This window comes from Solea solea, chromosome 10 (genome assembly GCF_958295425.1).
Source record: "Solea solea chromosome 10, fSolSol10.1, whole genome shotgun sequence".
NCBI classification, from domain to species: Eukaryota; Metazoa; Chordata; class Actinopteri; order Pleuronectiformes; family Soleidae; genus Solea; species Solea solea.
Genome location: NC_081143.1, coordinates 24,028,098 through 24,052,021, shown reverse-complemented (window position 1 = coordinate 24,052,021; position 23,924 = coordinate 24,028,098). Strand labels below are relative to the sequence as shown.

The following is a 23,924-nucleotide window of genomic DNA, read 5'->3' as shown; positions in this document are numbered from 1 at the left end:
TTTAATTTGTGTTCTGTGCAGTTTATTAACATTTACAGCAGAAGTTATGGGCATGGGCAGGATGGTATACAGCTGACAGCTGTTTGTGAACGGAGGAAATAAAGGCCAAGAAATGAAGAGGACAGGGATTGGTGTGAAAATATAAAAAACCCTCAGAACAGAAGGTAATACTTTTTGAATTGTGTGTTATGTATGCAATCACAAGGTCTATTTGAATACTGTGGGTGTCATAGTAAATGGAACACCTGTGAGATTTGTTCAGATGTGTAAATAATATCAGCACATGTGTTACTGGTGAAGAGTGAAAAATGATGGCACACAACAAAAATGATTGAAATTCAGGCTTGCCTAAAACAAAAAGCACATTCAGGATGAGTATCTCTTTGGAATGATGCAGCTGCAGCTCTAAACATCTATTCAATCATAGCACAATAATGTGAACATCATCTCTGCAAAGGTTGACTTTGATCAAGTGAAGCAAAACACAATTAGAGAGGTTTTAGTGCAGAAAGTACAGACAATTTTTGGCACCATCCTGTGCCATTTGTATTATCTCATGTATAAAACTACTTATTTCATTTTTATATCACTGTTTGGTGTTAAATAAAACAGTTTATGGCTTTGTTTCCTTAGACTTCTATATATTTCACATTCCAGAAACGAACACAAGGTGGCAGGACTGAGCTGTATCCCGGAACGCAAGTACGCCTGTATCTCCATGAGGGATTGGCCGATTTGAGTGAATGACACCTCCTTTGAATCATTAGAGCCAATGGAATGACGCTATCGTCGCCAAAATTAGATTGACAGCACTGTAAGCCAATCATAATGCTACATAATTATGGAATTTGTAACGCTCCCCCCCCCCCCCCAGGGTCCTAATGTCCGTTAGAGACGCCGGAATGATTTGAGTGTAACACAGGAAGTCCCTCTGACCGGATACAGCGTTGTTTTCGCTTTTGACGAAGGTAAGAGACATTATTCTTTGTATTCTCTGTATTCTTTGGATTTGATCTCTCTGGTGTTTTGGTGTAGAGCGTTTATACGAATATCCTCCGAATCCGTGGAATCGCTGTGTGTTGTGTTCTGTCATAGTGTTAGATCCGGAAATGTGGCGAGTTGGTTAGCACAGCGGTGCCATAGAGAGTTGAATTGGTTGATTAGATTGAGTTGTTGTATGAGCTGTGTCACATTTAAAATATATTTTAAAAATAGTTTTTATAAAATAATTTCTTGTAGCCCAGATTCTGCTGTTTGCTGTGGAACATCATGATATTCTTTCATGTTTAGTGCAGTGTGCAGTGCAGGGTCTGGGCCAATTGGGGTACCTTCAGGGTTATGTCGCTAGTGTTCTATAATGTGTCAGCCATTATAAACTTTGATTACTTTGTCATACTAGAGCCTCCACTTTGTTTATATTTATTGGTAATGCCAAGTCAAGGGTATGTTACATGAGTTATGCATTAACTAACTCTTACAGTGCCATTATAGTGTGTTTTAAACCATTTGTTTAAAGATTGTGTTCTGCTAGGTGTGTTTAGGTTAATTGTACAGTAATGTGATTACTTTATGCTTTAAATGTATAGCAGTCATTTTGGGATTACTAATCGATCATTTCTGCACCTCTTCTGTGCTGTGTTTACAGCCTCACAACTAAATTTGAAAAAGGGAGTCTTTGACCACAGCTGATCCTATTGGTCTATTGGCTGTTCCACTACACCTACTCTGTATACAAGTCCCCACTTGTGCTGGATTGCTACTCTGGTACCATCAAAAACCTTCTACGCTACAAAGAAGCAGGAAAAAGAAAGGGATAAATAACGATAAATAAATGCAATAAAAGTCATTATCAGAGTGTTTCACAGATGGAGAGAGTGCATCTGTCTGAGCTCATCTGATGAGAAAAGCTCAGGACACTAAAGCCATAATCCCAAAACATGGGTATTTTAATGACCTGGGGATGAAAACCAAGAATAAACTATGTTTCCAGCGATTGTGCCAACTGCAGAGAAGAGCAGAGAGAAAAGAAAAGCAACCTTTTCCTTACTCTACATAGAACCAATTGCTCATAACACGTCGAGTGAGAAATGCAGGACCAATTTATTAATAATAATAATAATAATAATGATAATAATAATATTGTTTATTTGCTTTATTGTTTCAGCTCTAATTCTGGATATGTTAGGAAAGTCACTTTAGCCTCACAGGCGAGGTGTGAGTGAGTGCAGTCGTGGTACTGAGGGGGTTCAGTGGTACAGCAGTTGGACGTTCGCAGGTGGAAAGATGCCCACTCGGCCTCGACAGCGCCCCCCTCTCAGTTAGCGAGCCAGAGCAGTCTAGTTGGTCAGTGATGTCGCCACGCAGGAAATGGAGTTGGTTGGTTCGTGGTGGGGGAGGTGTTGTCACAGAGAGCATGAACCAGACCAGGTTTCTGAACAAAGACAAAGCAGAGCAGAGCAGAGCTGTGACATCACACAAACAGGTTTTGACAGAAAATAACTTCATGATGTACATTTACCCTTGTGTCTCTCTTCAGGTGAGAGGGGTGAGAGTAGAGACGTGGTGAGGGGAGGGGGGACTCCTGAGAGCTGCTTCTATAAGGGTTGGGATAAGGATTATAACCAGGGCGGGACAGTGGGAGAGGGGATTGAGGAGGGTCTTTGAGACGGATGACTTTCTCCAAGGCAATGCTGTGAGTTCTGTAGAAATCCACCAAACGGTTAAGGGAGCAGAAGGACTTGTCCCATACGCAGTAGTGACCAGCTCGCTCTAGGACTCTGAAATGTTCCACCCTGTCGCCATAGCTGCAGGATAAGAGCAGAGAGGTTAAAAAGATATGTGAGAAAAGCATGCAAACTGCTTTGTTCACCAGCACGTGCTGCTGCTGCTGCTGCTGTCGCCGCCTCATTCCTCCAGCTTCTTTCTCTCTCGCAATTCCCGTAAAACACATTCCTTCTCAGTCAGTGTGACATGTGAAATGAGAAAAATCCTGTGCATGTGTAGGTGTTTCTCCAAGCTATGGATGAATTTAGCAAAGGTCATGCAAATGTTCACCTTTTGCCAAATGTCAATTCTATTGCAACAACATAGCATTTCTTTTTAATAGTGGGAACATTCAATTAATCATCATTACAGTTTTAAATTTAATTACATTTGATTTAATTTAATACACTAAATAAAGCTACGGTGTCACTAATAACAGTAGTAATTGCTCCTTTCACTTCCAGTGTCCCACTTCACGCTAGAACTGTGACACTGCACAGCCAGCACAGCTTAACATAATTCATTCATTCATCATTTTATTTTCTACACTTGTGATTTTGCAGCTGTGGCACGGTGTCCAAAACATCCTTTCATCAGAGGGGCTTATTGTGGGACAGTAGAGCACAACAGTGGGTGGACTGTGTTACGTCCCACAATAAAAACTGGTGTCTTTGTTCATGGCGCAGTCATAACTCACAGTGAATGGACGGTTAGTGTATGTCACAAACTTCACCATGGTGTTTGACATGAAGCCAAACTGTTGTAAAAGGATCCTGCTCACAGACTTCCCTGAACACCATCTCCCTCTGCTGGTTACTATTAGGATTGCACTGTGTGGTTGTCTGTCTGCCCCTGTATGTGCACACTTAAATGGACTTAAAGGAATACTTCACCGATTTGCATTTAGCTTTGTATTACTAGAATAGGGGTAGTATTTTTGAAAACTTTGGTGAAGTATTCCTTTAAATCAGGCAGCTTTGTACAGCCCGCAGCTTCAGTTTTAAAATGTATTATTTATGGGACAGAAAATTGAAAACCTATTTACATGTTGTCCCTATTAGCTCAGCTGGTGAGGAGTTGTGCTTTGAAACCCATGTCCAGGAATCGTCCCAGCCGTGACAGACAGATGCATGCACCTCTTTCTATGTTATCGGACTCCAGATGTGAAAGACAGGCAACATTTTTTCATTCGTTCACTCCTGCGTGGCTTAGATTTGGTTACATTGCCATTTAATATGATAATTGTGACAACTGTAACTTTTACTGTTAAAAAAAGGTCTGAAAGAACCCATGACTTAAGTATGAAGTAATCCTTGTGATGCTCAGCTCTTACAGGCGTATAAATGTTAACACTCCCTAAACATCTATCAGTATCATAATGCACCTGTGTGTGTAATGAAAGAGCGGTGCAGTGTTACATAAGGCCCTAATTATTATTGAACACGTATAATTTACCTTCAATCATTAAACATGCCCTATGTCACATTGCTGCTAGAAATTAAGTTTCCTTCTCCCACACACACACACACTCACACGCACACACCGTCGTGGCTGCTAAGGGTGTGATATTTTTAGTGGTTTTAGTAGAACATATTTAAATAGTCTGACTCTCCCATCATCTCACCTTGACACACACTCACAGACACGTGGTTGCTGTTAACGTGCACATTTGCATCGTGTGATCTGAGACAGTTTGTCAAGTGCTCTGACTGCCCGACCAAATAGTCCTGCTACATCCAAAGATTCTGGAGATAACTAAACATTATTCTGTTTCATGCGCTATAAGATCTGTGCCGGCCTAATCTGAATTTGATTATAGTTGTGTTGTTTACACCAAACCAGTTTCACATTTGGTTTCTTTTAACCGTAAAAATGGCAGAAAAATCACAAAAGTGTCTATTGAGTGTGTTAATTTGCACTTTTGTATTCAAAGTGAAGCACTAAGTGTGCTGATACTGAACTTGAATTAAACAACTTAACTTTTTAATGAGCAAATCTTCAACTGCAAAATAAAACCAAATAACTTAAGTTCAACACTATTTAGATCGGGGCGTCCAAACCTTTTTTTAACGAGATAATGTGAAGATTTCCGGGGGGGCTGATGGTCCCTTACACACAAAGTTACACACAAATACTACGACATAGTGTCAGGGCCACTTTGAGAAAAAAACGTTTTCACAGATTTCGAGAATAAAGTCTTCATTTACGAGATTAATGTCATTTTAACAACTCTCCTCTTCTAAAACAAGAGGTTAGAATATTACGACTTTATTCTCATCGATTACAACTTTATTCTCGTAAATTAATACTTTATTCTCAAAGTCTGTGAAAAAAGTTTTTTCTCAATGTGGCCCTAATACTCGTACAAATACAAATGTTTTCATTGCCACATTTATCATTTGTAAATGGCAATGTAACCAAATCTAAGCCATGCAGGAGTTTATTTCTTAACACAATAAGAGGTGAATGCATGAATCTGTCTGTCATGGCTGGGTTTACCAACCTGGGACTCTGGTTTCAAAGCGCAGCTCCTTACCAGCTGTGTGACTGTCTGATTAGATAGGTGTGTAAACAAGTACCTCAGTGACCAGCCAGTAAATGTAGTGCTCTGTCAGTCAAGAGCCTGATAACGGACGGTGTGTGTGTGTTTGCATATGTGGTGCTGTCACTGACCTGACGGAGAGAGAAAACTCTCCTGGAGCTGACTCACTCTGCCTCACCAGAAACACTCCAGTGTTCTGCCAGCGGAGACGTTGCTCAGCCTCAAGTCGTGACACCTGACCTGCAAACCACCTGCGGGAAATGTACACAAAAACCTATTTAGGATCCTCCTCTTGAGCAAGACTTAGAAAGTGAGACTGAGAATCACAAAATGATTACTATTTTTTTGTCTGGAACATGTATTGAATAATCTGTAGTGAGGGGTCAGAAGACAAAAATGCATGGGCAACATAAATGTAAAAAGGACTTTGTTAAAGCAAACCCTTGGAGTTAATGCTACATTTCTATTCCACATGAATCTGTTATTTCTAATCATATTTCTAATCGACATATTGGAAAAATAACTTTTTGTACCCATGAGGAAAGAGGGAAATGTAGCTTGCAGGTATGAAGCCACGCTTGCCCTGGATCTCTGCTGTGAACCAGCAAGAGTCTTCCTCCATTTCAGTCACCTATAACACACACATGCACAATCATCCTCCAACAGGCGATTAAAACATCGTCCTTTCTACACACACACAAACACACACCACAGTTTTGTGCAGCTTTTCTTCCTGGGACACTACATCCATTTGGAAAGCTCTATTTATTTCAAAGTGGGTTATACTTTTTAATTCCATTAATTTCAACAAACAATGGAAGGACTAGGTCTGCCACTTTTTTATGTCCAGTACTGATATCACAAACCTGAGTACCTACCGATATTACTCCATTTTAGACCATTTACGAACGTTAAAGCTGTGAACAACACATTTGTGCCGAGTCATTTCAAAGACATTATTCTCCAACTGTGTAACAAATCTTGTTCTCGGCAAAAAGAAGAAATAAACAGCCCAAACATGACTCAGCTAAAATAAAAGAGTCTACATTTTTATCTGTCCGATCAGACCGATTCCCATCCCTAGTCTCCATAATTCTTTATTTAGTTTTATTTCAAAGTAGTTTTTTTTCTCCACTTTATAAAACATTGGCTACAAACAGCAATAAAAGTTTTCTTTTTGTAGTTCTTAATGCAACAAACTATCATTATTTCGTACATATATAAAAAACTTGAATGTGATATTATCTTAATTGTCAAAATTAAATCAAATGTTTTTTTTACGGCTCCAGATTAGTTTTATTTGCTTGGAGAGGAGTCATAAATGGCTCTTTTCATACTAAAGGTTGCAGACTCCTTCCTGGCCTATAATAACATAACCACAATTCGAATCTTAGCCCTAAGCATAACCAGTTCCTCAGAAATGAGGTTCTGCCTCAGTAGGACCAGGTTTTGGTCTCCATGTGGACTACTGGTTATGACAGAAAAGGGTCCAAAAGAGGTCACATACCTTGATGATGTCCCCTCTGTGAAAACTGATCTCGTCTGCTTCTGACGCCGTAAACGAGAAAAGAGCTAAGGCCTCCATCCTGAGCAGAGTCAGCCAGGAAAATAGTTTCACTTCATGAATGAAGGGAGAGAAAGTGTGAGTGGAGCTCAGCAGAACGATGACACTGTTAGAGGATGATATATAATCTGTGTGTGTGTGTGTGTACTTCCCGACATGCACCTCATTAGTTAATGAGGAGACTTTTCCCTGCATGCGCGTGTCCCTCTGTTCCTCCGTGTGACCGAGTTAGAGAGTGTGTGAACACGTGGAGGAAGTGACTGCCCTCCATCTACGACACGCTTTTCCATCAAGGGAAATCAGTGAGTGGACAGGAAGGGAAAGAGAGACCAAAGAGACAGGGGAATAAATGAGGTACGTGACGTGACAGCCAACACTGACGGACTCTCTGATCACTTAGAATAAAGCCGCCTTTTTTTACTGTAAAAATGCACTTTAAGTCAGAAAATAGTGATCCTCATTTTGAAAATATCTAAATAAAAGCTGTGTGAATAAAAGAAGACTGTAACTGGAAGACCTGCCACCCACTCCTCCTCCTCGTTGTCCTCACCTGGTTCTAGAGGGTCTGGATCCAGATCTTCAGTTCCCTCAGTCAGTGGTGTAACTGAGCTGAGCCTAAACATTGATCAGAAATCAAACCACTGAATGACCTGTTTTTTTTCTGACCAGTAGAACATTTTGTTAGCGTATCTTTGTGTTTCCAGTCAGTCATACTCCGACCTGTTTGCAGCAGCCTCGCTTTACTAGCACAATGTTGCCGTTGCCTCCATCTCTCTTGAAATAAGGCAGCACAAGCTCTAAACACTGCTATTAATCAGCAAAAACTAATAATGTGATTTTAACTGTACAAAATCTGGGTGATATTGAGAAGACTGAGCAGCCATGGTGATAATTAACCACAGGTGCACCCTTGGTAAATTGCACTGGGAATAATACACAACTCTTATATGGACATCTCGGGCTGTGTGTTTCTCCTAATGTGTTAAGTCAAAATTACGATTCATTTTATATAGCAATTTCTTTTAAAGTGGGAGTAGTGACAGTTGTGCAGAAGTCCCAAAATAGACCATTTTTCTTTATTTTTGTTCATAAAAACAAGCCAAGCAAACTTTGAAATGTGATGTTTTTCCAAATTTCACAAATTCAATCAAATTTTTCAAAATTTGAGTACTTTTTCCTCAGGTGTGTTTATATAGTTTGTGAAAATCGAAACAAAAAGTATATCCTCAGATTACGTATAGGTTGTGCTGGGAAAAAAATATATATAAAACACTCTATTGCACATTCTTGTAGCCTCTCTATATAATACTACTACTCTATAACACTCTAAGGGTTAATTATGTATCTGCACTATATTAATATACATTAGAAATCCATAGAGATTTAACATGTTTTCATAAAAAAGCCAACAAACATCAACAAATCACTACCTTTTACTGTATTATACACAGAAACACAATACAATAAATCAGTACAGAGCGACACAAACCAAAACCCTGATAAACCAACATAAGGCTGTCTATAACTGTTGGTGTGTGTGTGTGTGCGTGTGCGCTTGTGTCAATAGCAGTCCACGATGACTTCTTGCCCTGGTTGTGTGTTTGCTTGAGTGTGTGTAGCACTGGACATCACTATGTCCTGCAGCAGAGAGAGAGGAGAGTTGTGTACGTGGTCACTGCTTTGACTCAGTATGTCCAGCCTCGCATCCAAACCCAGAGACCTCAACATTTCACGCACGCTGACAGACACGCTGCGGCCTCCTTCGCCCTTGCCTTGCTTTCTCGTGTCCCCGCACTCGTCAGCAGTCAAATCCGTCTCTTCATCCTCATCGCACGTCTTCATGCCCAGTATTCTTCTGATCTCCTTCCCCCAGCCGCAGCTGGGCACTTCACAGGTCACCTTGGTGACAGCTGCAGTGGTAGGAGTTGCATTCACTTCATCCTTTGACGGCGGGCCCACTGCTTCTCTGAGTGAAATCAGGAGTTGACAGGCCTTCAGACCCACCGGTCTATCACAGTCAACCAGACCGCTCAGCAGCGCAGAGACAACTCCCTGCTTTACCAGATTGTTTAACACACCCGACAAATCGGACTCCACACCCGGTGTGTGTCTGTGGACTGCGTAGGTCTGATCGGAAACCACAGCGTATGGGTGCAGTGAGGCACAAGGTCTCTCTGAAGGCTTCCTGTAACCAGGGCAACCTGAAAAAGCTTCGTCCAGCAGCAGCTCAGCTAGTTCCAAAGAGTGAACTTTGACTTCCCAGTCCAGATCTGCAGTGCCAAGAGAGAGGACGGAGCTCAAGGAGCTCATCAGCAGGGAGGAACGGGAGGAGGAGGGTGGAGATGTGTGTGAGGCACATGAAGAAAACCAGGCGAGGAAATATTGCATAACAGCCCTCCTGGCAAATCCCTCTGTGTCCTGGGAGAGAATTTCAAGCAGCTGGTTCACTACATCTGTCTGGAGGGAAACAAATTATTGAATGGTGATGAATTACAGTAGTCAAAAAAAATATGTTACTTTGTGCCATGTATTAAAAAGAACCAACATCTATTATCCAGAGGAAAAGGTCAAATTACACAGTCTGAAAGGACATCATTCAAGTAAATGTTCTGCATTTAGATCCATCTTCAGTTATGAATGATGAATGAAAAATCCAAAACTATTATAACCTTGATATTTGGCGAGACTTTTACGAATAAATAAAATAATTAAAAAAAAAAAAAATTAAATCTGCATACCTGCTCCTCAGTCAGTGCCGCCCCCTGTTGCCAGCTGTGCGCCAGTGTCTGTCCCAGCGCTGCGATGGTGCTGGCTCTTACATAACTCTCTGGATCCCGCAACGCCTCCCTGAGGAGCGTGAGACAACAGCAGCTGTCCAATAGAGCCTCAGATGTGTCCCTCGCCACCTCAGGTGACTTCAGGACACCTGCCAATTGTCCCAGAAACTCCACCGTCGAGTCCCTCACCTCCCAGCGCATGTCACACACACGTTTCTTTACAACATCAGTGAGATCTAACACACATGGTATAATGTCATTAATGGAACAAACACGTGGCAAATACTTTATGTAGCTTTCAGTGAGGAGGATTCTGGTGAATGTTACCTTGTCTGAGCTGGTCTTTAATAGAAGAGAGGTCTTTACACACAATCGTCCACTTCACTAAGGCCTGGTAGGATTTGTGTATTACCTGAGAGAACAAAGATACAGTTTTAACAGCCTAAACAATGTGTAATATAAATGGTCTGTATTTATAGAGCCCTTTTCTTGCTTTTTCTTGATGACCACTTCAACCTTGTGTGTTCTATAAATAAATTTGAGTTAAGTTGAGTGTGGCTTTACAGCAGCAATATCTGGGAAAACACAAACTTACAGTCCGGTCAGAGTCGGGATTGCTCAGATATCGGATCAGAACTGTAAACACCTCAGTCAGCTCATCTTTTACTCCTGAAACACATGAGAACAATAATACATTCAATCTGATGTTAAACATTATTTTGTGTTTACACCATACCAACACTAATAATACTAAGACTTACATTTAGATAGAGAAATGACACTACAGCTGTTCTTAGACCCAACTGTTTAAAGAATACCATAATGTGCATTTTCTGGAAAGTTAACTGAGAGGGTTGCAGGAGAAGATTCAGAAAACAGCCACAGTGAATTAAGTCATCATGTCACATAGTAACACAATATGTTGCCTTGTTCAGTTGTTGTTACATTTAACAATATCTATCATTAAGGTGATTGAAGACGTTCTCCTCCTGTAGTAGTAGTCGTACCTGGGCTGCTGCTGAGACGTGTCACAGCCTCGAGGGCACATTTCTGAACTTTGCTGCTGCCAATGACGTTCCTGAAAACCTCCGCGTGGCCAGAGGACGAGGAGGAGACACAACCGTTGCAGATACTCAACAACGACACAACTGCACCGACGATTGAACATGGAGGACAGGGGAGTACGTCAGCAGGCTGAGGAGGGAAAGAGAAATTTAGATTTAGAGAGCTACACATTAGCAACACAGCAGCCAGTGCTGGGCCGTATCGCCGCTATTTTTCATCAGTTTCATACTTTACAACGGTATTTTTTATTAGAGAGGTATATATATATATATATATATATATATATATATATATACTACCCCTATTCTAGTAATACAAAGCTAAATGCGGTGAAGTATTCCTTTAAGCATGTCTGGTGCAGCGGTGAAAAGGGTCCCCCCTCGAACAGTGTTTGGCTGCGCCATGTTCCGTTTTTCATTTATCAGTCTTGGAGTATATGAAAAATGAATAAACTCCCAGCACTGACTTCCACATCATCAGACACTCTTGCATTCTCACCATGAGGGTGACGTGTGGTGCGTTCGTCAGACAGACACAGATGAGAGAGATGCAGGATGTTTTACTCTTCAGCTGCTTTGCCATCGAACACCGATGCTCTTCATCTGCACGGACAGAAAAATTGAATAATAATCACATACTGTAGGTATCATACAGCCGACTTTATTTTGACATATTCATGCTTTCATGTGTGTTACCTGCTGTGTTTGTGCCCAGCAGAGTGTGACCGGTGATAATGTCGAGGGGTAGCAGTAGTATTCTCACAGCTCGGGCTGTGTGGACAGTGTCCCTAAAGGGACATGCAGAAAAAGACAGAGGCTAAAATCTCTATATGTAACAATGCCTAGTATTGTGTTGAAATATCTGTTTATGTGTATTCTATTTTAACTAGGGTTTTTCTTGTTAATCACAATAAATAACCAAAGTTCAATAGATAATTGCTGTGAATTGCATTTTAATCACATTTTTAAGTCCATATTTATGTTGATATCCTTACAAATCAGTTTGATTCATTGGTTCACAGGCTTTTTACCATAAAAGTCTTGTTATATGTTTTTATAATTCTCATTATGTATTCTCTGTTAGTTCTGACTGGTGTTTTTTCTTTGTTTCATGAGTGCCTCCAAAAGTGCTTTTTGGTCCAGCCCTCGTTTCTTTTTGCACACCACCGGTTACATACAAACTGGGGTTTGTAGTGACGAGGCTGAACCTTTGTGTGTGTGTGTGAGCGTGTGTGACCGGCTGCTTACTGGTGGCCTCTGTGGAGAACAGCAGCCGCAGCATGAATGAGGTCAGAGGGTTTGTTCACGTTCAGCATGGATGACAGAAGGCGGCCCATTCGTTGGTCTGGGACACATTCATCAGGGCTGAGGCTGCTAAAGCAAAAACAAAACAAAAAAAAAAACACAGTACAATAGTGAATCATTTGGTGTTATTTGTATGTATTGTAAAGTATTGACACAGTAGATATTTAACTAAAGGCTAAAGTTCAACTTAAAGTTTTACTAAATGTTTGTATCAAAAATCAAAACGCAGTCACAATATACTTTGGAAAAAATACATTTTACTGTAATGGTTCAGCCCTGCTGGGTACATATATGGCAGTAAATGTTTCCAATGTTTGCTATATTATATGTTAGGAGTTAAAATCAAAATTTAGGATATATACCCCATGTACCACATTTCATCCAAGGTTTGTACTGTTGTTGACAAAGAAAGATCCTAAAGTTTCTTATGATTAAAGCAATTTTTATCTTTAAGATTTCGTCCTCGAAGAAGAATAATATTTAATATTTTGACTGTATCACATGTGGGAATGATGCATCACGTTTTTTTACATTACATTACATTACATTACATTACGTGGCTACTAATGTCGATTAGAGAGCACATGTACCTGTGTGCAGCCAGAATGACGTCCATTAGAGGGAGCGTGAGTTGACTGTAACCTGCTGTCACCAGCTCCTCCAGAGAGTCTGTGACAGACTGAAGCAGCTGGTCCCGGAGAAACGGCCCAGCCTGGGCCAGGAGCAGAACCAGAACTTTGAGGATCTGCCGACTCTGACGGAGCTGAGAGTTGTCTTTGGTCACCAGTGACTCGTTGAGATACTCTAAGATCGTCACGACAACAGCAGCGTAACTTTTGCTGGTTTCCGTGTGGACTTCTGGTTGATCTGTCTCAGTGATGCGGGCGTGTGACATCATGTCATCCCTATGTTCCATATGTACGCCGTTGCGTCTTGTGGAAAACGCTGGCTGAAAGAAGAGCAGGATGTGGGCCAGTAGCTGATTTGCAGCGGAGACGACAAATAGACTGGAGTCAGTTTGGAGTTGGAGCAGCTCTGAAATTAAATCTGCAGAATTGAACAGAAAAAAAACACACTTTAATGTAACGTCCAACACTTTGTAACTGTGTTGTTATTGCCTCCCCTGTTACTTCTCTTTAACCAATATTAAGTGTACAGAGAGAAGTGTATGTCCTTCACAAAGAGTCACCTGCTTGCACAAAGAAATGGAGAGCCTCCGAGTGCTGCAGCATCTTCCTCAAACCCTGGATCCAACCAACCCGAACACAAGGATCCTCCCAAAGTCCTGCTCTGTGCCAGTGTTGATGGTTAAAGGCAAGGTCCAGAATAAAGCGTGCCTACAGAGGGGACATCACCTGAGTCAGAACCTTTACTAAGAATTACAATGAAGTAGAATTGTTAAGAACAAGGTATCAGGATTCTACCTGAAGCATTTTGAAGGCGTCTTCAGCTGCAGCTACTAAGCCGCAGACTTTGAGCGCAAAAGAGATGACACTGGGGTCCGATGACGGTTTGTGAACCACAGCTGATATGAATTCGAGTAGACATGGGTGGGCCTCCAGCAGAGCTCCACCTTCACCTGGAGAGAAAAAAGAGACATGATAGAAGAGGATCTTCAGAAGATCCAGGCCAGCGAGATGTCTCTGGCTTGAACATGCAGGAAGTAGTTACTGAGTAACATTATGTATGAGACAAAACAATTAGACTGGGGCCACAAAGTGAGTGTGAGAGAAAATCATAGGGGTGGGAACCAGTATCGGTCAATGTCAGTATCGCTCTGATACTGGTTGTTACATCCCAGCTCGTTAAAATCACTGGATCGGATATCGGACAGATAAAGATGTAGAATCTGCTACAATCCGAAGATCCAATATATCGCATGCTGCACTATGCACAGACTGTAAAAATTAAAATAAAAGTCAGCAAAACCATTTATTTATTTCTTCCTTTTGGGAGAACAATATTTGTTACACAGTTGGAGAATTGTGTCTTAATGACGTTAACAGATTCACAGTTCAGAAATGGTCTAAAATGATTGTATCGGACCGATATCGGTATTGGTAGATATCGGTAATGGTATCATCCCATTCCTAGAAAATCAGATTTGAAAAAGACCAGATTATATGACATTTGCATTTCAACCTGACCATGTATGAAAGTGGCCCAAATCAGAATTAGAAAAAAAAATCTGATTCCATTTAATGTATATTATTCACACCATCATTGAAAAAATGGCACACAAATGATCGAAAAGGATCCCACCAGTTTCATTATTTTCATTACTCACCAGATTCTATGAGTCCTGAGAACCAGTCCAGCAGTTTCTCCAGGCTGGTATCATCAGGCAGAGAGGAACCCGAGTCCAGCAGCACCTCACAGACCTGGGGTAGCAGCGACGCACACTCTTTGTCCATGTCCGTTTGTGTGGGTGTCCTTCTTTTTGTTGTTCCCTCTTTAGGACCTTTTCAGGCATAAACACTGACCTTGTCAGGACCCGTAGTTGTTATGTGGAACAGACCTGGATCCTTATGAGGCATCTGACTGGTGAAAGTTAGGGTGAGGAAGTCAAGAAAAATCGCAAAAACAAACACAAAAATGTTGGCAGATGTTACCATAACAACGAATAAGGAGCCATGTGTATATGTGTGCATGCGATAAGGTTAAGTGTGTCCATAGCCTACCATGTAATGCAAGACATGTACTACTCCCCCAACACACCCCCTCTAATGTGGGCCAATATTTATTTAAGTATAAATAATTTTAAATGATGGTTTATAATCCAAACCCGATGTACATATGTACGCATGCGGTTAAACACAACGACCTAACAAGTCTCAGAAGATTCTCATTCATCCAGGTCATAGTCAAGATTATCAGTAGTTCGCTGTAGGAGACTGGACTAAGTTGAAGAAGTTCCAGCCCTCATCCAAGAGGCTTCTTCGTGTCTACTTAACAGCACATTAAAAGCCTTGTAAAAATACAGCATTGTCAAAAAATTCAGTTACCGGCTAATGTCTGGCGAGTGACGAATGACTCCCTTACACCCTCAAATGTTCTTCTGAAAGCCTCTATTTCCTCTGAACGTCCATCTCGCGGGAAACAGTTCAGGCTGTACCACTTTACGACTTCCTTTTTCTTTCTTATTACGCCAATGCGTCGCGGCAGAGACCGCGGCTCCGATTGACGATCTCTACACCAATGTACCCATAAGAGTTGCAACACGTAGCGCATCCGTATGTTTTACAGCTCTATCTTTCCCACGCAGCGAGTCGTGGCGTCGAGTCGGTTCCGGTGATGCGTTTCCGTTGCATCGTCCATTTTCGCCTAGTCGCACATGGTACCACACCGGCCGAACGCCTCCAGCCTCTTCGGTTTAGGGATTTTTGCTCCTTTGTAGCGAGAACTCCCGTCTCGTAGTCCCGTTAAATGCAAGATACGGTGGATATAATGGACGACGCCGAGTACGAAGAGGAGGAACCCTCCTTTAGTGATCCGGAAGACTTCGAGGATGACATCGAGGACGAGGGTGAGCAGCGACAGGAAAGACGCCGGCTTTTTGGCCTGGTGCTAACAGTTAGCGCAAAAGAGAGGGCCACTGTCGCTAGCTTGATGCTCTGTCATCACGAATTTTGACTGTAAAAAAGACCTTAGTGAGCACAAACTTATCCACTCCCTGAACATTTATTTCAGTTCTATAAACTATAATTATTCGACGACCATTGTGTCCTTATTCAGACTACATTCCGTCATTGTGGCCTTGTTTCAGTCTGTCTGTCATATGGGAAATTATAACTGCGTTGTAGAAGCGTGTCTAACAGGAAATATTGTTCGTACCTAAATGAGACGTTTGGCCAGAATCTCTACTCGACAGTCTGTGGTTTTTAACGAAGCAGCTGGCATATGAAGATAGTTTTCAAACCCGGGGTGGAGACAGCCTTAACAGATAAGACGTGCAGAGCTACACCAGACATAGACACACCATATAATATCTCATCAATCTATTCGTTGTATGTTATGTACAACACGCCTTTTATTAGGCTTTTCTATTAGGCTCAGACTTTTGTTCAGAAAATTCTCCCTTCAGCTTGATTGCAATTTTGGTGAAATAATGAGAAAATAATAATTCGGGCTGTAATAAAAGGATCTTTATAAAATGTGGTTTTTCGTAAAGCCATTGCATTAACATTGTTGAGCAACCACGTATGTCTTACCTCGGGCTGCAGATGACAATGGCTTTTTCTTTCCCAATTAATTTATTATATTGGTCTATTAAATTGTGTTCTCTAAATGTCAGCACCCTCAGTTTTATTCATAAACCAAATATACTCAATTTACTGAACAAAAATACCAGGAAATGTCATTTAAGAAGCTGTAAACCTAGAAATTATATATATTAAAAAATGAAAGTTTTAATGGATTTTTTTAGTTGGTAACTAACAGTTAAATCGTATTTGCTGCACTTACACTAATGACAATTGCTAAAGAGTCACAATTAAGAACCTGTAAACATGCAAATGTTTTATGTTTTTCTTAAAAAAATAAATAGAGTAGTTAATGTAAGATATAATTGGATTGTACCTATACATGCAAACAATGTGTTTTGGCCAAATGCACCAAATTGTGTTACAATTCCGCCACAAAGCACCCCAATCTACAGTTTTCTAAATTAAAAAGATGTTGACTTTAACACCTTTCTAAATCAATTTCAACAAAATATGTCCATTAAGACCTTGTATTTATTATTAGTAGTTGCATTAAATTGTATTTTAACCTCTATCAGACCATGGGTGATTCATCTATCATAGTGTAACATTACTAGGACAGTGAATTATTGTTCAACAGACAATAATTCTAATAGGATGACTGCTACCTTTTCAGAGAAATATCAAAAAGACTATAAATTGTTTTGAGATCAGAAAAACGGTCACATCTGCTCGTCCTGATCTTTCCCTTCTTTCCCTCCACTCTGTAGAGTTCCTGGAGGACATCCTAAAGGACAAGCCTCTGGAGGCTGATGGCATTGACTCGGTGGTGGTGGTGGACAACGTTCCTCAGGTGGGCCCAGAGCGTCTGGAGAAACTCAAGAACGTCATCCACAAGATTTTCTCCAAGTTTGGCAAAATCACCAACGAGTTCTACCCAGACGCCGATGGCCTGACCAAAGGGTAAGATCCTGTAGTCTCACCCATTTGCTTTATTCATTTCTCTTGCCAAAGCAGTGTGTTTCAGATTTTTTTAAAATAAAATACATAACCTTATCTCATGTAGCTACATCTTCCTGGAGTATGGTGGTCCAACTCAGGCCCTCGAGGCAGTGAAGAATGCAGATGGATACAAACTGGATAAACAGCATACGTTCAGGGTCAACCTTTTTACCGACTTTGACAAGTAAGTGTTGGAAAAGACAACACACCATAAAGATAAACTCAAACAAATTGGGCGAAACATGACATTATTTTGGGGGTCTTTTTTCAGGTACATGAACATCAGTGATGAGTGGGAAACTCCAGAAAAGCAGCCTTTCAAAGATTTTGTGAGTATTTGTCATAACCCATTCATTGTATATTTAATGCACTGGATTATTGTTTGCCTTTTGTCTTAACATTAAACCAGTAAAGGGACAAAATGGCCTAATCTTCTAAAACTCCTGGGTTCGTCTGTCTGTTAGGGTAATATGCGCCACTGGATTGAGGACCCAGACTGCCGTGACCAATACAGTGTGATCTACGAAGCTGGTGAGAGGACCGCCATTTTTTCCAATGACGCAAAGGAGCCAATCACAGCCGAAGAGAGAGCCGTGAGTAATCCATGACGTGTGGAAGTGCAGAATCTAACAGCACAGGTTTGGTTTGCAGATTAAATAAGTGTATTTGTTTGATTTCAGCGTTGGACAGAGACATATGTGCGCTGGTCTCCTAAAGGCACCTATCTGGCCACATTCCACCAGCGTGGCATTGCATTGTGGGGCGGTGAGAAGTTCAAACAGATTCAGAGGTTCAGCCACCAGGGTGTGTCCCTCATCGACTTCTCACCGTGTGAGAGGTAAGCATCGCTTCCGTTTGGTATCACAGACAATTGTTGTTCAATGACATCAAAAATAATCCAGCCTACCCCATGTGTTTGAAGTTAAATGTAAAGCAGTCAACAAGACTGAACCTGACCAAAAAATAGGCTGGGGTCAGCTGTTTGTATTTGCGTAGATAAAGCCACAGTACACCATTAAATTAAACAATGATCACTGTATAATATTCTGGCAAAGACGAGAGTGGAGTGAACAACACAATACATTAATTAACCAAGAAAATAATTGAAAGATGAATCATTAGTTGCTGTTCTTCTATGTTTCCTTTAGCCTCATTGTTTAAAAGAAAACTAAAATGGAACACAATTTTACAGAATAATTTACATTTAACCTTGTGCATCAAATCTAGACACAATTTGCTTGATAATGTACAGAAGAAGCTCGGTATTCGTGTCTGAGGTATGCAGCATCCATCTCTGAACTTTATCTGATGTCCTGATGTCATGCAGGTACGCGGTGACCTTCAGTCCACTGATGGACACAAAGGAAGACCCTCAGGCGATCATCATCTGGGACATTCTGACTGGACAGAAGAAGAGAGGCTTCCACTGTGAGAGCTCTGCTCACTGGCCCATATTTAAGTAAGTTTCCTTTGTTTTTCGTCCATTTTTAAATGCACTGTTTTCACACTTGTTATGATGTTTTAATGAACTTCAATTTGGTTCTCAGGTGGAGCCATGATGGAAAGTTCTTTGCCAGGATGACCATAGACACACTGAGCATCTATGAAACTCCAGTAAGCAGACTTAAAAAAATGTATACTTGCAGTTATGTATAATGTGAACATGAAACTAATGTCATTTTTCTGCTCATTACAGTCTATGGGCCTGCTGGACAAGAAGAGTCTTAAGATTAATGGAATTAAGTAAGAGGCCTTATTGATGATAAGCATCTTATCATTGCCTGCTTTCAGCAGTGTGTGGATATATTGACATGAGTCTGTTTTTGCAGGGACTTCTCATGGTCTCCCGGTGACAACATCATAGCATTCTGGGTACCCGAGGACAAAGACATCCCAGCCAGAGTCACTCTGATGCAGTTGCCTTCCCGCCAGGAGATCCGCGTCCGCAACCTTTTCAACGTTGTTGACTGCAAACTGCACTGGCAGAGAAATGGAGATTACTTGTGTGTGAAAGTGGACCGGACTCCAAAAGGAACACAGGTACAATGACGATCAGCGAATTGTGAAACGGACGGGAACTGCCTTTAAAAAAAAAAAAAAACTCTAAATCTATTTTATTGTCTTTTTTTAGGGCGTGGTTACCAACTTTGAAATCTTCCGCATGAGAGAGAAGCAGGTTCCTGTTGATGTGGTGGAGATGAAGGGTAAGAACAAACTCGCACTTAAACACCAAGTGGTCATTTCCTGCTTAGAACAAAACGTTTAACGTCTTTTGTTCATTCTGCTTTCAGAGGGCATCATAGCTTTTGCATGGGAGCCCAATGGCAGCAAGTTTGCGGTTCTCCACGGAGAGCCCCCCAGGATTAGCGTCTCCTTCTATCATGTCAAAAACAACGGCAAGATTGATATGCAAAGTAAGTAGAGTTGGCACACGTGCGTTCACATTTACACATTTTAGTTCTGGTTTTCATATACCAGTCTTGCAGTACACGAAAATTGTTTTTTGTGCCAAGCACTAATTGAACTGTTGATTTATTGCTATTTATGTTTACGTTTTTTTTTTTTTTAATTGACCAGTCCTTTTTATCCGACCTTATGTTAAATGTTTTTAACGTCTTACTTTCTCCAGAGATGTTTGATAAACAGCAGGCCAACAGCATTTTCTGGAGTCCTCAGGGACAGTTCCTGGTGCTGGCTGGACTCAGGAGGTCAGTCAGTCTCTCTCAGTCTAAGCTTCTGATCTGATGCCCACATTTATGTATACATACATGTGTTTGTGTTTGTAACCCTTATGTCTCCCTTCATGTGCAGTATGAACGGCGCTCTAGCCTTTGTGGACACGTCAGACTGCACCATGATGAACATAGCAGAGCACTACATGGCGTCTGACGTGGAGTGGGACCCGACCGGTCGTTACGTCGTCACCTCTGTCTCTTGGTGGAGCCACAAGGTTCGAGCACCTCCCATCCTGCCCTGAGCAATTCAGCACTTTTGATGTTTTTTTAAAAAAAAAACCTCACAATTACCTTCTCATGTGTCCAGGTGGACAATGCGTACTGGCTGTGGACGTTCCAGGGCCGTCTTCTTCAGAAGAACAACAAGGATCGCTTCTGTCAGCTGCTGTGGAGGCCAAGACCACCCACCCTGCTCAGTGTCGATGAGATCAAGGTAACTGTTCATCTTCTATGCCTGCCCTATTTTTACCTGTTAAATATTATTTGTATCATGTGTCCTTCATCTAATCTGTAGGTTGTTTTCTTGATTAATCAAGTAGTTGTTTTTGCCCTGATATATAAGAAAATGTTGATCGTTTACTAAACTTTGAAACAATGCTCATTTTTAATGATTTGAAGCCAGAAAATATTCTTAAGATGCTGTAAAATCTGAACTTGAATTAGTATTTTGAAAAAAAAACACTCAAAAGTTACTAATGATTTAATAATTGACTTTTAAGCCGTAGGATTTACTTGGGAAACCTTTCATGGGCACCTTTTGTGTTTTACTTGAGCAATGTTACGGTTGCCTCCAGTCTATCTTGAAAAAGTTGTTGACAATGATTTTGACTTTTGAATAAAATATGTATATGTGAAGCCAGTGATGACAAACTCAAACTTTTCTGACACCTCGTATGAGAGCTGCACTGTAGCTCATGATTTTAACTCTGGTCTGAGGCTCACAGCGAACAACGTCCTGCTATTGTGTTTTTTTGCAGCACAGTTGTGGTGTTGTTGTTTTTATCGTTGTGGTGACTGTTCTGTCTCTTGCAGCTGATCAAGAAGGATCTTAAGAAGTACTCCAAGATCTTTGAGCAGAAGGATCGTCTGAGCCAGTCCAAGGCTTCAAAGGTTTGACCCATTGCATTTTCTGTAATGACATCATCCCTTTTTATTCTGTGTTGGAAATGGTGGGTTTGTGGTGATGATACAAGCTCAATGTTTATGCCCTGACATCTGTGTCATGTAGCTGGTGTCGCACCACAAGGATCATCTGTTGTATTTGAATTGGGAGAAAAACTACAACGTAAATGCTTTTGTTTGTGAGTAGGAGCTGGTGGACAAGCGCAGGGCCATGATGGAGGAGTATCGTAGCTACAGGGAGAAAGCGCAGCAGACCTATCAAGAACAGAAGAGCCTCCGTCTGGAGCTCAGAGGAGGTGCGACGTCCTGCTCCCCTCGCTTTTCTACAAAACTCCCTACTTTAAAGTTTGAAAAGACCCCTGACTTTGTGTGTGTGTGTGTGTTTGTTTGTGTGTAATACAGGAGTGGACACTGATGAGCTGGACAGCAATGTGGATGACTGGGAAGAGGAGACTATTGAATTTTTTATCAACGAAGAAATCATTCCTCTTGGAGATCTGTAGTACCCAACACAGGTAACTGATCCAGGATGGTCATCCATGTTAGTTGTTGGTCATGCCTGACGGTGTGTTAGTGTTAGGGCTGTGCATCTCTCGATGCTACGTGTTTCAGTTTTATTATGATTTGATTACAAAAATGATCATCAGTCCATATTCATGCCTCAGAATCAGCAGAAATAGAGCTCTGGTAGCTGATGACACACAACCAAGGTAATGTCCTCAGGCAGGAAACAATGCTGTCCACCCTTCATAGACGTGTATACTCGACAACGCATAAATCAGGCAATATGTCTGAAAACTGAGCAACTCATTTTGTGGTTATCTCTCTGGAATGCAGCAATTATTTAAATTGCACTGCTCGTTGTGAATGCTGACGCGACACTTACCTGTCCAGTGACAACAACACTATCTTTAGCCGGTAGACTCCAGAGTTGAAAGTTAGTCACAAAGTCAGATTGTGTCCATTTGTTTCCATCCAGGCTCTTGTAAACTTTCAGTGACTCTGGAGTTTGATGAAAGGAAGTTGAAGATTTCAGGACACTGCAGGTCTGGAATAATGTCCTCTCCACACTCGTAAAAAACACGCCTGGGCGTCATAAGGATTAGATATGTTTTGTTCAAGTTTTGACCTTTTTTGCACCATGGACCGGTTTAATGTCAGACAATATTTGATACGACGAGCATAAAAACTGGTATTTCTAAATATATTAATAAACGGGAATCCACTGTGTATGCAAATTTATTAACAGCGTTCTTGTAACTTCGCGCCAACGATGCTGCACAGAGCGCAGAAAAGTCCATCAACCAAAGGACAAATATGGCGTCATGCCTGTTAATTGCAATGCAGCCGGTAACAGAGGACCCAGATGATGCGAGGCAGGAGACGGGTGCTGCGCCTACAGCAGCAGCACCCGTTCACCCTGCTTCACACAGATAGGATGTCGGAAATGGCAACAGGGTTTTCAGTGCAGTTGTGGTCATCTCAGGGTGTTCTGCCATGACTTTAATCCAGAACACCGGCAGAGTTATTGTCTCAAACATAACTTTAAGGCCGCTGTCATTTTGCGATCACCAGCAGTTGATCTTCTTCTTCGACTGTGACATATGACCGAGGCAAGCATCTTGACATGCGTCAAGAGTGAGTCATAGACAGACGTGGCGGAGAGAATCCAGTCATTTTTCAAAATAAAACATCATTCAGAATCTGATAATAAATAAAACGTAAATAATGTCCGTTATGTATTCTTTCTCTGCGGCCCGATACCAATTGACCCACGGACCGGTCCGCGGCCCGGGGGTTGGGGACCACTGCTCTTCAGGGCTGCACTGTCTAAAATGAAACTCTCTGTATGTTCTAGTGTTCTCACTCAGTATTGACTCATTCTGTCTCTCTCTGTCTCAGTCATTCCGTTTTTTGTGTGGAGGGAGGAGAGAGAGGAGCTGCGTCATTGACTGGAGAAGGACGACGACCACGCCGTGAATCTTGAGGTTTACCACAAGCTTCGAATTTCAACATTAGCTCAATCATCAAAGCACGCCTCGCTGATAGGCAGTCACGACGAGGGACAAGAGAGGATACTTGTGATACTAGTGAATTTTTCTCTTTGTCTCTCACCACCATAGTTTTTTTTTTTTTCTTCCGTGGAACTTTTTTTCTAGTAAAACTGATTGATTTTTTTTCTATCCATCAATTGGAGCGACTAACTCTAACCATATATTGCACTTCTCCTGCCTAAAGGTGTTTTTTTTTTTCTCAACTAGCCTCACCATGCTAGTGTGTTACCACAGTGCAGCACAGAGTGCCATATCTGCAGGGGGTGGAGGTGTTGTGATGAAACGAGGAGCCTTGTTTAATAACGTGTTGATGTGGCGCTATAGTGGCCTCTATCCTCCTCCTTTCAGACTAGGCTTTCACAGAGGGAGGGGTTGTGCAGTGGGAATAACTTTAAATAAACATCCAAACTCTGTACTACCTTTCTGTGTCTCCTTGTTTATTTTTTCCATTATCTTTTCTCTTGCTCTGATTAAAAAAAAAAAAAATAGAAAGAAATATATGTATGTATGTATGTATGTATATGTACACTGCCTGGTCAAAAAATAAGTCGCCACCTGGATTTAACTAAGCAAATAGGTAAGGTGTTGCTGCAGTTGGTCAGGTCTATGTTCAGCAACATTATGTGCCCAAAGAATGAGGTCAGCTGACTACCTGAATATAATAAATGACCAGATTATTCCATCAATGCAATCCATCAATCCCTGATGACATGGGCATATTCCAAGATGACAATGCCAGGATTCATCAGGCTGAAATTGTGAAAGAGTGGTACAGGGAGCATGACACATCATTT

General features: G+C 41.3%; 2 protein-coding genes, 1 non-coding gene and 1 pseudogene across 4 annotated transcripts; 2 read left to right on the top strand and 2 right to left on the bottom strand.

Moving 5' to 3' along the window:
* Nucleotides 1–2,137: 2,137 nt before the first annotated feature.
* Nucleotides 2,138–7,052, bottom strand: LOC131466787 (GRB2-related adapter protein-like; annotated as a pseudogene).
* A 1,234-nt stretch (nucleotides 7,053–8,286) lies between these two features.
* On the bottom strand, nucleotides 8,287–15,234 carry brat1 (BRCA1-associated ATM activator 1). Of its 2 annotated transcripts, none has more exons than XM_058640227.1 (13): nucleotides 15,021–15,234; nucleotides 14,303–14,556; nucleotides 13,440–13,594; nucleotides 13,205–13,352; nucleotides 12,606–13,062; nucleotides 11,959–12,084; nucleotides 11,407–11,498; nucleotides 11,210–11,313; nucleotides 10,654–10,840; nucleotides 10,242–10,315; nucleotides 9,974–10,058; nucleotides 9,608–9,882; nucleotides 8,287–9,326 (listed from the first exon to the last, which is right to left on the bottom strand). In XM_058640227.1, exons 2-13 carry the CDS (start codon nucleotides 14,427–14,429, stop codon nucleotides 8,430–8,432), a joined length of 2,727 nt encoding a protein of 908 aa, XP_058496210.1. In that variant the 5' UTR covers nucleotides 14,430–14,556; nucleotides 15,021–15,234; the 3' UTR covers nucleotides 8,287–8,429. The 2 variants fall into 2 exon arrangements, with proteins under 2 accessions (XP_058496210.1, XP_058496211.1); XM_058640228.1 differs by having other exon boundaries at nucleotides 11,959–12,081.
* Nucleotides 15,235–15,318: 84 nt separating this feature from the next.
* On the top strand, nucleotides 15,319–23,550 carry eif3ba (eukaryotic translation initiation factor 3, subunit Ba). Its single transcript, XM_058640229.1, has 19 exons — nucleotides 15,319–15,541; nucleotides 16,988–17,180; nucleotides 17,284–17,403; nucleotides 17,491–17,548; nucleotides 17,684–17,812; nucleotides 17,900–18,057; nucleotides 18,547–18,678; nucleotides 18,767–18,833; nucleotides 18,916–18,962; nucleotides 19,049–19,259; nucleotides 19,351–19,423; nucleotides 19,511–19,633; nucleotides 19,849–19,927; nucleotides 20,031–20,169; nucleotides 20,262–20,387; nucleotides 20,987–21,064; nucleotides 21,264–21,372; nucleotides 21,479–21,591; nucleotides 22,979–23,550. The coding sequence occupies exons 1-18, from the start codon at nucleotides 15,442–15,444 to the stop codon at nucleotides 21,577–21,579; spliced, it is 2,043 nt and encodes a 680-aa protein (XP_058496212.1). The 5' UTR covers nucleotides 15,319–15,441; the 3' UTR covers nucleotides 21,580–21,591; nucleotides 22,979–23,550.
* On the top strand, nucleotides 20,809–20,894 carry LOC131467793 (small nucleolar RNA SNORD60). The gene has a single exon (XR_009241609.1). It is a non-coding gene; the product is annotated as a small nucleolar RNA SNORD60 (small nucleolar RNA).
* Nucleotides 23,551–23,924: the final 374 nt, after the last annotated feature.